Source organism: Zosterops lateralis, assembly GCF_965231275.1.
Source record: "Zosterops lateralis genome assembly, chromosome: 14".
Classification (NCBI taxonomy): domain Eukaryota; kingdom Metazoa; phylum Chordata; class Aves; order Passeriformes; family Zosteropidae; genus Zosterops; species Zosterops lateralis.
The window spans coordinates 7,593,900-7,606,297 of NC_139774.1; the positions used below are offsets into that span (position 1 = coordinate 7,593,900).

The 12,398-nt window shown below is 49.8% G+C and overlaps 1 protein-coding gene across 2 annotated transcripts; it reads left to right on the forward strand.

Moving 5' to 3' along the window:
• Window positions 1-1,031: 1,031 nt before the first annotated feature.
• On the forward strand, window positions 1,032-8,321 carry IRF1 (interferon regulatory factor 1). Of its 2 annotated transcripts, none has more exons than XM_083871753.1 (10): window positions 1,032-1,108; window positions 2,722-2,813; window positions 3,776-3,875; window positions 4,064-4,240; window positions 4,564-4,613; window positions 4,737-4,872; window positions 5,041-5,166; window positions 5,763-5,806; window positions 6,626-6,761; window positions 7,262-8,321. In XM_083871753.1, the coding sequence occupies exons 2-10, from the start codon at window positions 2,727-2,729 to the stop codon at window positions 7,360-7,362; spliced, it is 957 nt and encodes a 318-aa protein (XP_083727879.1). In that variant the 5' UTR covers window positions 1,032-1,108; window positions 2,722-2,726; the 3' UTR covers window positions 7,363-8,321. The 2 variants fall into 2 exon arrangements, with proteins under 2 accessions (XP_083727879.1, XP_083727878.1); XM_083871752.1 differs by lacking the exon at window positions 1,032-1,108 and adding an exon at window positions 2,128-2,566.
• The last annotated feature ends 4,077 nt before the right edge of the window (window positions 8,322-12,398 follow it).

A 12,398-nucleotide genomic window follows, 5' to 3' on the forward strand; every position in this document is an offset into this window, starting at 1 on the left:
ATCTCCCTGTTGTACAGTTACCGTGGACTGAAGTGAAATCCTGATGGTTTCAGCAGCCTTCTGTCATGCTGCCATTTCCCTTCCTCAGGCTTCATCCAAGAGGGATAAGAGGGGACAATACCATTGGCCACCATTTATCACAGAATCACAGAATCCCAGGGTGTTCTGGATTGGAGGGGACCTTAAAGGTGCCAACACCTCGCAATAAGGACACCTTCCACCCGACCAGGGTGCTTCAAACCGCATCCAACCAATCCTTGAACTCTTGCAGGGACGGAGCATCCTCCCTAGGCCACCTGTTATAGGGCGTCACCACCCTCCCAGGGAAGAATTTATTTTAATATCTGATCTGAACCTCTCCTTCTCTCAAGCGTGAAGCCGTTCCCCCTTGTCCTGCCGGGGCCACCTGCACAGGCTGGTCCCTGGTTTAGGCGCACTACAATGTGCAGGAATTGCTTTGTGACCCCACCGCCTCCTCCTGAATAGGAAAGCAGATCCCTCCGTGGGAAGGGAACAGGATATCCCTGCGGGGCGGGGGCTGGATCCTTTGGGGGACGGGGACTGGGTCCCTCCACGGGATAGGGACCGGATATCTCTGCGGGACAGGGACTGGCTATCTCTGCGGGACAGGGCCCGGATCCCCCGGCGGGCCAGAGGCCGGGACAGGCCCGGTTCCCCGCGGCTGGGGCAGCGCCCGCCCGGGCCGGGGCCGGATCCCGCGGGGGAGGGAGCGCGGGCGGGGCGGCGCTGGCGGCGAGGGAGCCGCGCCCCCCGAGCCGCTGGTGCTACAACAGCGTGATTTCCCCGAAGTGATGCCGCGCCGGCCGCCAATGACGGGCGCGTCCACCCCTCGCCGCGGCGCGGATTGGCCGGGAGGCGGCCGGGCCCGGGCGCGGGGAATCCCGGAGCCGCCGCGTTATACCCGCGGGCGCGGCCGGCGGCGCACACTGCCGGGCGGCGGGCGGCGGGGGCGCGTCGGCCGGGACACACAGCCGGGACACACACACAGCCGGGACACACACTGCCGGGACACACACACCGCCGGGATACACTGCGGGCACACACACACCGCCGGGACACACTGCTCGGCACCGCGCCGCACAGCCAGGTGGGTCCTGCTGCTACCTGTCCCATCCCAGCCTATCTCCTGGATCCTAGCCTCATCCTATTCTGTATTCTGTATTCTATACTTTCTATACTTTCTATTCTATATTCTGTATTCTATATTCTATTCTATATTCTGTATTCTGTATTCTATATTTTATATTCTATATTCTATACTCTATATTCTGTATCCTGTCCCACCGTTATCTCCCCTGTTGGCGCAGCGCGGAGGTTCCCGGAGCGGGCTCCCCGCAGGTCCCGGGCGCGGGGCCGGGGGCGCTCAGCTCAGCTCGGCTCGGCTCGGCTCGGCTCGGCTCGGCTCGGCTCGGCTCGGCTTAGCTCGGCTCGGCTCGGCTCAGCTCAGCTCAGCCCAGCTCAGCCCAGCTCCGCTCGTCCCGTGCGGGCGCTCCGGGGGCGGAGCGGGGCATCGCTCGGCGGCGCTCGGGGTGGGCACGGCGCGTCCCTCCCGCGGTGGCTCTCGGAGGGGACAGGCTTGGGCGGGCTGTGGCCGCCCCCCCGCAGGCCGGGCACGGCTCCGCTCCCCTGATCGGCCCCGGCAGCCCGAGCAGCCCTGGGCACAGCCCGGCCCTGGGCACAGCCCGAGCAGCCCCGGGCACACACAGCCCGAGCAGCCCCGGGCACACACAGCCCGAGCAGCCCCGGGCACACACAGCCCGAGCAGCCCTGGGCACACACAGCCCGAGCAGCCCCGGGCACACACAGCCCGAGCAGCCCTGGGCACAGCCCGGCCCGGGGCGGGCACCCTCCGGGCCCCCGTCCCGCCCTCCCCCAGCGGGCTGCCGGTGAAAGTTAAGAAAGTGTTCTTTGGGCCATCTTGGGCTGCGTGTCTTGGAAAAACACCGCAAACAGGAAATTATTTGTGCAAAGGAAGCGCCCGGGGGCCGGTCCCTGCGGCGGCAGCGCTCGGTGGGACGGGGCCGTGCTGGGGCTGGGGATAGATACCCCCCGGGCAGGGCCGCTGCCCCGGCCTGCGCAATGTGATTAATTATAGACTTGTAACAAGAGGATTGTGCGGCCGGTGCCTCTCCGGGGCTGTAGGGCGGGGGGACACCCGCACCCGGTGGCGGTGCTGGGGGAGGTCCCTCCCAGAACCGGGCAGGGAACCGGGCAGGGAACCGGGCTGGTAACCGGGCTGGGCACCGGGCAGGAAACCGGGCTGGTAACCGGGCTGGTAACCGGGCTGGGAACCGGGCTGGTAACCGGGCAGGGAACCGGGCAGGGAACCGGGCTGGTAACCGGGCTGGGAACCGGGCAGGAAACCGGGCAGGAAACCGGGCAGGGAACCGGGCTGAGCCCGGCCTGACCCGAGCCGCCCAGAGCTCCCCAGGCGGCAGGGGCTGAGCACCCTCTGCTGCCATCGGCCTCTTTGCCGAATTCCAAACCTGAGCCCTGTTTTGGAGCTGGGCCAGGCGGAGCAGGAAGCATTTCCTTCCAGGAGCAGGTGAGAGGCGCCGAACAAGAGTTTAGACTCCGGAAATGTAGGTCTCGGCCGCCTCGGCGGTGATGCTGAGCACAGAAGGTGCCGGAGGGGCGGCTCTGCAGGGTGGTTAGTGCAGTGATGGGAGTCTGTCTGACCTGTTTGCTGCTCTCTCACAGCCAACATGCCGGTGTCCAGAATGCGCATGAGGCCCTGGCTGGAAATGCAGATTGACTCCAATCAAATACCAGGACTGATATGGATTAACAAGGTAAGGCTGCTTTGTACTGTTATCATCAGTATTAGCACTACTTGTGTATCATTAACATTCCTTCTTCTTAAATAACACTGAACATAAGTCAAGAGCATAAAGGAAAAGACGTGGATAAAACTTGCCAGCATTATGTTTGAAAAGCAACAGTTTTTGTTTGCAGGAAGAGTAGCTCTGCTTGGTACACAGTGGAGTAGTTCCATTTTTCCCTCAAAAAATTCCCAGGAGAGGAATGATAAATTGTATTGAAAACATTCTGAGTGTGTTGGAGAACGAAGAAACCTTCAAAATGTCCTTTAACTCCTGCTGCTCATTGAGCCAAGTCACCTCCTGTTCCAGATAAGCAACTGCTGTTATACTCCAGTTGTTCCATTTTTAAAATTTGGCCTGAAAGAAATATTGTATTTTTGGTCTGTAAGGCATATCCCAGAGTGTAGCACAGGTCAAGATCACTGAGATTATTGAACCAAGTTGCTGAAGTTTCCATATCCACTCCAAGAGGATATTTAAGCTACATTTTTTGTAGGATTGCTGCAGGATCTTATGGGCAACTGAAAAACGGGATTCTCTGACAAAGTGTATCTAGAAAAAATGCTGTAATTTATGACATACTAATAGGTTAGATGCAATGTATTGAAATTATTCTGGGATAAAGTAGATAATATTGCTCACTTCTACTGTATTGTAGCATCTTTGGGTTTTTTTTCCGAGTTTCAGAAACCATAAAAAGCCTTAAATGCCATGAACAAAATAGATGGAACAGTGGCTATTTAATTAAATATAGATTAAATAACAATTGTAGTTATATGCCAATAGTTTCAACCCATCCCCGCTCTAAAACATAGACCGAGGGTGTTATAACATTTCTGAGCTGCAGCTGAAAACTCTTGATTAAATCCATCGTTCCAAACTGGTATATGATGTTTCTTTTTTAATTCAAATCTCTATTGGTTAAATTTCAGGATAAGAGGATATTTCAAATCCCATGGAAACATGCAGCTAAGCATGGCTGGGACATGGAGAAGGATGCCTGCCTTTTCCGGAGCTGGGCCATTCATACAGGTGTGTGCTGGCTTTACATTCCATCAGTCATATATGACTGTCCTAAAATAGGCAGGTTTTGCCTTGACTTACACTGGTAGTTAGATTAACTACTAGTGTATATGTAAGAAAATAGAATGTTGGTATCTTTTGGTGGGAAAAACCAGCACTGGAGAGTCTAAAATACAGAACCCATCTCTTGTTTATAGGAAGGTACAAAGAAGGCGAGAAAGATCCTGACCCAAAAACCTGGAAGGCAAATTTCCGCTGTGCCATGAACTCCCTCCCTGACATCGAAGAAGTGAAGGATAAAAGCATCAACAGGGGCTCCAGTGCTGTCAGGGTTTACAGGATGTTGCCACCCTTGACAAAGCATCAGAAGAAAGGTAAACCCTTGGCAATCCAGCTGGATTTACACTGCTTACACAGCCCTTAAATGTCCTGCTCTATGTAAACAGGGGCTAACAAACCTGTTGGTAGCACTGGTCCTACTGGGCTTGCTCACTGGTTATTGCTGGGAACAGCTTGTACAAATAGTTAATTTTATCCCAAATTCCCTAAACATGCCTAAAGGCAGCATCAGGAGGTCATGGGGACTGGCTGGTGCTGGCAGTAGTTGAGCTTGCTGAGCAGGTTTCAAGGCTGCAAGAGCTCACACTTGTCTAAAATGTGCAGCCCTTTCTCACATTCATCTTATTTTATTTCACAGAAAGGAAGTCAAAGTCTTCAAGAGAAGTAAGAAACAGGAGCAAGAGAAGGGTAAGTGTCTGTAGAGGCAGCTGAAGAAGCTAGAGGTTTTGGTGGTTTTCTTTTTTAACTTTTTTTCATATGGGAACTTGTGTGCTCTTAGACAAGTCTTTCATGCTTTACCTTTTTTTGTAGTGTTACGAAGAGACAAGGCTGAAAGAGTCAGCAGAAAGCTTAACCAGCACTCCTTTGCCAGATGACCACAGTGGCTACACCATTCACGACTATGCAGGGCAGGAAGTGGAGGTGGAGAGCACAGCCATCACCTTAGGTGAGACGCTGGGTTTAGGTCTGAGCAGAGCACAAAGTGCCGTTTGTGCTAAGCCCACGGTCAAAGATGAGCCTTGGGGCTGGGGCAGCTGCAGTGTCAGACTGGCAGGGGGGAAGCAGAGGTGGTTCTCTCCTTCCTGTGAGTGCCAACTGCTGGTGCATCCCACAGAGCTGTCCTCCTGCGAGGTGAGCGGCTCCCTGACCGACTGGAGGCCAGCAATGGACGTGCCCATGGCTGACAGCACCAACGACCTCTACCAGCTCCAGGTGTCTCCCCTGGCTTCCTCCTCTGAAGGTGGGTGTTTCTTTTTTTCCTACCCCAGTCTTTCACTGGTCTGCTGGAGGCAAGGCAGCAGGATGAAGGAGTGCCTGGGCCAACAGGAGAAACAAGAGCTGTTTTGTAGAAAAAACAACCCCCATCTGATAGATTTGGGAATTTGGAGTTACCAAACCAACCAGGGTGGAGAAGGGAAGAGCTGGAACATGGCACCTGCCCATGGGTGAAAGGCTCTGAAATGCCACCTGCTCCAATAGAGATGGTGGAGGTAGCCATGCTTCCCACTGGGGAAATAAATAATTAACCTGGATATGTCAGAGTGGTTATTCACTCAGGGGACAAATCATCTTCCTACTATCATCTACCACAGCAAGTGGGCTCTGCCCTGTTGACTCCTGGGGAGGATCAGAGCTGGCTAGAGCCCTGCACCCTCAACATGCAGTTGTTGAAGGGTGTCAGAGATTAAAGACTGTGAGGGGTCTTGCGTGGGCAGGAGTAAAAAGTTGTGTGACAAGAGAATATGAAGCAGGTTCTGTGGTGAAGAAGCAGAAGTATGAGGGCTAAAAGTTGACATCTCTGTTTTCTTCCCTTTTTTTAATGTGCTTACAAAACAGTCACAGATGAAGATGAAGAGGAAATAAATCCGGATATTTTTAAGGTAAAACCAGCCCTTCTGGTCAGAATAAAATTGTCGAAAGTTCATGTTTGTACCGAGAGAGGAAGGGAAGCAGGTATCTGATCCAGTCTCATGTGAGCTGAGCATGCACTTTCTTAATGAGGAAGCCTGAAAAATTAAATATGAAAAGAAAGCTGCTTTGCAAACATGAACGGGAGAGGACACACCCATGGAAATATCTACCCTTCAGATGAAAGTCAGAGGAGGCTACTGAGCACTAGGACTAGAGGTTCATAGAATCACTAAGGTTGGAAGAGATCTCTAAGACAACAAGTCCAACCATCAGCCCAGCACCACCACCGTGTTCATTAAACCATGTCCTCAAGTGCCATATCCTTATGCTTTTTGAACACTTCCAGGGATGATGACTCCACCACTGCCCTGGACATGTTCTAATGCTTGACAATCCTTTCCGTGAAAATTTCTTCCCTAATATCGAATATAAACATCCCCTGGCACCACTTGAGGCCATTTCCTTGATCTCAGGTTGTTGTATTAGGGTCTGCAAAGGTCCTGCAGACCTTTCTATTTTGCCCTTCCCTCCACCTCTGACGTGTTCAGCCTAATCTGCATTTCCAGACGTGTCACGCTCATCCCACTGATAAGATAGGAAAAGGTGCTCCAGCCCTTGCTATTTTGCATGAACTTTAAGACTGCGACAAAATAAGTTTTTTATAACATAGCATGAGAAAGTAGAACTTGATCTTGTTGCTTACCTGTCTTCTAATTAAGGGCAGGTAATCAAACATTGCACCCACAGCAGGAAAGAGCAGTTTTTATCATCTCCTTCTTCTCTTCCAGCTGCTTGGACCAGCCCAAGACTGGCACAACACCAGCATTGGGGGGAAAGGCTTTCTCACCAACGAGTCAGGCACCCAGACCCTGTGCAGCACCTATGGCTACAAGGAGCAGGATGGGGACATTGACACCACATCAGGTACAGGCTCCTGGGCTGTCCCTGACACTCCAGGACACAGCATGATGCAGATAAGACACTAATTGGGAGGCAGCTAAGGAAACAGAGGAATACACCATCCTTGTGTTCTGAGATTTCCAAGCAGCCTGGTGGAAGGCTGTAAGGAATTTGTTGATAAAAAGGAAAGGTCAAAAACACCTCCAGTAAGCAAATCCTACAGATTTCAGGCTTGTTCATGTGTAAGTTAGGTCTTGGAATATAACTGAAGAATTTCCTCTAGCAACAGCTTAAATGAAACAGTTTAATAGAAAGTGTTTGATGTATTTTAGGAAAATAATAGTAAATAGTAATAAAATAGTCAAAATACTAGTAAAAAACTAGTAAATAGTAAAATAATAGTCTAAAGTATTTACTCTCATCTGAGAAATCTTTCAAATTTTGATACTTGTTTTAATATATCTATATGCTATTTTGCTCTTCCTGGATTAATTCAGTGCCTGTTCTTGGTTCCTTTTATCTAGGAGAGATGGATTTCAGGTTCTTTGACCAGAAAGGCAGCCTAGACTTCTCCTGGCTGGAGTCAGTGAGGCCAACCATGCAAGTCATTCCCTGTGGATTGTAAAGCCTTGGCTTCCTCCAACCACAAACTTCTCTTGGACAGGAACTTCAGCAAGCATGGAGAGAATGGAAGAATTTTTTTGTTACTGACTGAAGGAAGAAGGTAGCTTTTTTATTCCGTTTCAGTTGTAGGCTGGGAAGGTTAGCATGGAAAACACCATGATCAATGTAAAGGAGGAACCCCATCTCGCTGGCAGGACTCTGGCACTGAAGGTGCTCAGCTGCAGCTCCCACCTTGCTGCTCTGGAGCTGAAGCTTTTGCTGGAAGGAAGGTGTCACTGTGCCACGGAGTCTGAGCTGGTGGGGTACCACAAGCCTGGGGCATCCTCCCCAGGTGTGGTGTGATGAGCACTTTACCCACAGTGTGCTTAGAGGAGAGACTGCAGATAACTCTCTGACTGTTAGTTTTGGTTGCTGCTTACCTGTGCAACACTGGTGACATTGCGCTTAACAACTGTCATTACACTTTCACAGAAAAATTGGGCTAATGGGCCATCTCTTCTTTGATTTACTCCATCATATAGTTCATCTTTCAGACCTTTCAAACTCTGTAAATAGACAGTTAAAATGTGAAAATTCAGTTTAGGCTTTGCTTCCACCTAGTCCATTCCCCAGGGGCACCCCTAGGATGCTCTCTGCTGCAGACATGCCCTATCCCTTTCCTCATATGAGTGCAAGAGCTGCTGCATGGAACAATTTTGCACTGATAGAGGCAGAGCTCTTTATTTTTACCATGCCTTTTGCAGATTCCTTCTGGCACTCTGTGGGGATTCCTCCAGTACTGCACATAAGCTGTAACATCCCACAGATCCTCTGGATCAGCAAATGCAGGCGAGTGCTGGATGGAAGAGGTTCTAATGTGTGTCTGTATTAGATAGGAATCAAATCACTAAAGACTATTTTCTTGTACATTTTATTTTTGTATATAAAGTGTTGTATATTTGTTTTAATAAAATGTTTTATATATGACATGTTTACTTTTTCTCATGGAAGAGCTCTGAGGATGCATTCCAGCTTCCTTGAAAATACCCAAACAGATGTGCTGTTGAGACAGTTGGAGGGGTTTTTTCATGACTCATGAAAGCACAAAGAATTTAGTTTGTGCTCATTTTCTACCCTCCAGCCTCTTCCAAGTGCAGCTGATGGGTGGAATGTTTCATGTCAGGGAAGGGGAGCCCTGGTACTGTGCATTGTGGGGTAGTTGGTTTGTATTTGTCTTCATCTGCAAGTCAGAGCCTGGTTACAAGCTACACTAAAAAACCCTGTACAGCAAGTCCCTGCTATGGATGTTCCTATCAGCAAAATCATTGGCTTCTGGTATTAGATCAGCAGTGAAGCCATAGTTACATACCTCAGGTTTGCCTAAAAAGAAAGCACAGGCACAATTCAGGAGACCTGGGGAAAGAAACTGGATTTCCCCTGAATATTTGATTCATTTGCTATACTTCAATGCTATAAAGGTCTAATGTTATTTCATCATGTGTGGCTGGATGCAAGTGAAGCTGGGGCAGTGTGTGAGAGCCACAGCCAGTGACACTGCCTGGAAAACCCCTGTGCTGTGCTGGCCTTTGGGGAATAACTTCATTGTCTGGGCCAGAGCCAAGGAGAATATTGGGCTGCAGGAGAGGAAGACCCAGCCCAAAGGGCTGGAACAAAGAGGACATTTCCTACTGCCTTTGGCACAGGCTTTGCTGCAGCCTGAGCCTGACCCGTGGGGCAGGGACAGACGTGAGGCTTTCTGAGAGAAGAGGGAAAAGTGACTGCCAGGTCATGGCTCTCAAACCCAGCACAGTAAAGTGGAGGGTCAGCCTGGGGAGGGAGAGGTCCCTTTGTGCTGTTAATCATTAACCAGCCCTCTCTGGCACGGCCTGAGGCAGACGAGCCCAGGAAGCACCTGGGGCAGAGAGCAGCTTCTGATGATCTCACCCTGGCCCTGCAGGGCTGGAAACTGGGACTGTGGGGACTGTGCTGTTCCCTAAAAATGTCACACTCCCAGGCAGGCTATCCGGCCTGAAGGTCACAAATGTTGGGAATCCCCTCCAGCTGGGAATCCCTGAGTACCTGGGCTGCCTTAAATCACACACACCTAAAATCCTGCAGATCTAGAGCAGGAACATTTCGTGCACAAGCAAAGAAATCACCCACCAGATTCTCAGCCTTCCAGTATTTAAAGTGAGCTTATAAAAGACAGCAACTTTCAACTCGGGCAGACAGTGACAGGACAAGTGAGTATGGCTACAAACTGACACAGGGTAGGGTTGGACTGAACAGATATTGGAAAGAAATTCTTGACTCTTGAGGATCATGAGATGCTGGCACAGGCTGCCCAGAGAAGCTGTGACTGCCCCATCCCTGGCAGTGTCCAGGGCCAGGTTGAGAGGGGGCTTGGAGCAACCTGGGATACTGGAAGGTGTCTATGCCCATAGCAGGTTGGTGAAAAAAATGACCTTTGAGGTCCCTTCCAGCCCAAACTGTTTGATGATTCAATGATTCCATCACCAGATTTATGTCAGCTACAGCAGCACCTTCTACCAGGGAAAGAATGTGGGGCTGCAAGGCCTAGAGCCACCTCTAGCCCTTGGGGGACGGGACACCAGCATCACCCACACAAGGAGGAAATCGGGTTTAAGAGCCCTTGCGAGTTTACCACACATAGGGGGGAGGGGGCAGGAGAGAGATGGGAAACTTTCTATGATGCAAACATTGCTAAAAATAAGGTAGAGATTAATTCACCCATTCATGCATTAAAAGGGGCACACTTTTCACAAGTGTACTCACATGCAAAAAATCCCCTCAGCACTGAAATGTTCACAGATAAAAGCCCAAGGTTTGGGAATAGAAGAAAGCAGCAAGTGTCTCACACCCAGGGACCACAGACATGCTCCAAGAGTGTTTTATCAGGACCTTGGAAATGCTTTCCCTTGTTACCTGCCAAGGCTGACTGCATGTCTGACTGCATGTTGGGCATTTTACCAGTGAAAAGTGGTGAAGTCCCATGACAGAATTTGGTAATTATTCAGCTATTAAAGCATCTGGATGGATAAATTCCACCCCAGGTATATATTGTCACTTTTGTTGTTTTGAACTCTTTGGGAGGAGGAGAAAAACAGAGTTGTGCTCTCCAGCTCAGGAGTGGAGTGACCTGGGGGCTGCTGTGCTGAGATGATGCCTGACTGGCTCCTCCACCACCTCCAGGGCAGGTGGGACTTGCAGAAGCAACAGACTAAAGAGACTTTTAGGCTACTTGTACACAGAGGAACATCATCAGCTCTTTGGATAAACCCCCTGCACAGGCTATGTGACAGAAACAGTTTTAAACCTTGACACTGGATTTTTCTGAACTTGCCTATCCTAATCAAGCTTTTCATAAACCCAGTAAACATCTGTTAGAATAAGAGTTGTTTTCACCTGTCATATGCACACAGCTAAATTTAGCCGGGAAGTACTCATATCGCAGGAGAGCATGCCCCTGGGGAGAGCTGCTCAGCCCTTTCAAACCCAGCGAGAGCAATAAAGCAAAGTTCATATGGGCAGGGCTCAAAGGGTAAGAAGCTCTTGTGCTCTGAACCTTGCATGACAGAGAGACAGATCTAAAGGCAGTGCAGCTGTTGTAAATATAGAGATAACTTCTCCGAAGTGGAAAACAAAACGTCGTTGTGTAATCACTGGCCATTTAGGTAATGAATGGAGCTACTGCTGCAGAATTGGAAGGCTATTCTAGCAGAGGCTTTCCACCGCCTACCCCATTCTTACACCATCACTGGCTGCAGCTCACTTGTAAGCCTAGAAACCATTCAAAAACAAACTAAAAAAATTCCATTTAGCTTTAGAGCCTTAGACCATCAACAGGACAAAACTTCCTGAAAATAACATGACAGTCTCAGCTATAGTCCCACATCCTGTATGCAGGAAAGCTCAGCAGCATCTCAAGCACGGATTTTGCCCTGCAGCATTCTGCACTAAGGTGGAAGAAGCTGCTGCTTTATGTCAGTAGAGGTTTTCAGGGCTGCAGAGGCAGGATCTCACACATCTGGTAACCGATGCTTTTCCCAAGGAAAACCTGGGACCTGTAAACAAGGAGCTGTTGCTTTTCCCCCAGTCTTTGTCCAAATGGGTTCTTAGTGAGTGGCTCAGCAGCGCCTGGAGGAGCCCGTGGCTCTTGGCTGCCCAGAGCAGCGGCACCTTTGCCTGCCAGGCAGGGAAAGTCATCCTGTAATTATCCTTTCACCTTTAGTTGCTGTGGTGACTGAATCCTGATAATCATACCCATTTCCAGGCAGTCACACGGTTTACAATATCACACCTGGAATGGATAGCAGAGCTCCGGGCCACAGGTCTGAATTTATAACTGCTAATAACAGTGGCATATTTATTCGTGGTGCAAAGGCAAACTATTGCTTAGAGAGCAACCAAATGTCTTGGACTGCAAACACTTCTCTGCTGTCAAGGATCATTCCTCCTCTCCAGTTCCACAAGTTCCACCGTTTCCCCCTTATTTGTAAAAACACAACAAAAGGAAAACAGAAACTTTCTCAGGGCAGAAGTCTCTATCAGAGGCTTGGGAGGGCCAAGGAAAGAAGTGTTATCTGTAGAAAAGTTGGTGTTAGAGCTTAGATGGGGAAACATCTTCCCTAGAAAGGGAGATAAGGAGGAAAGTCACATTTTCATGGACCAATTGTGTCTAAGTTGTGTTGTCCCTTTCACCAACTGCTTCAGTCCACTGCCCATACCCTCTCCCACCACAGAGCTGCACTTCAGAGTTGCTTTTTCTCCCACATTTTTCTATCCCCTTCAATATTTCTCTCACTGTTAACTCATCCCTGCTCCTCTCCAGCCCTTCTATGTGCAAAAGGCAGTAATAAAAGCAACAATAAAAGCTCATCTGTGCAGCAGCACAGTGCAGGTAGCTCCAGTTACTTGCACTACATCACTGACATTCCCCACTAACCTTTGGTCTCGTTTGTCCTGATAAGGTCAGGATGTGAATTGAGCCAGCGTGGTTCCCTGCCATGCACTCTGTCCTAGCACAGCTTCCCCAGA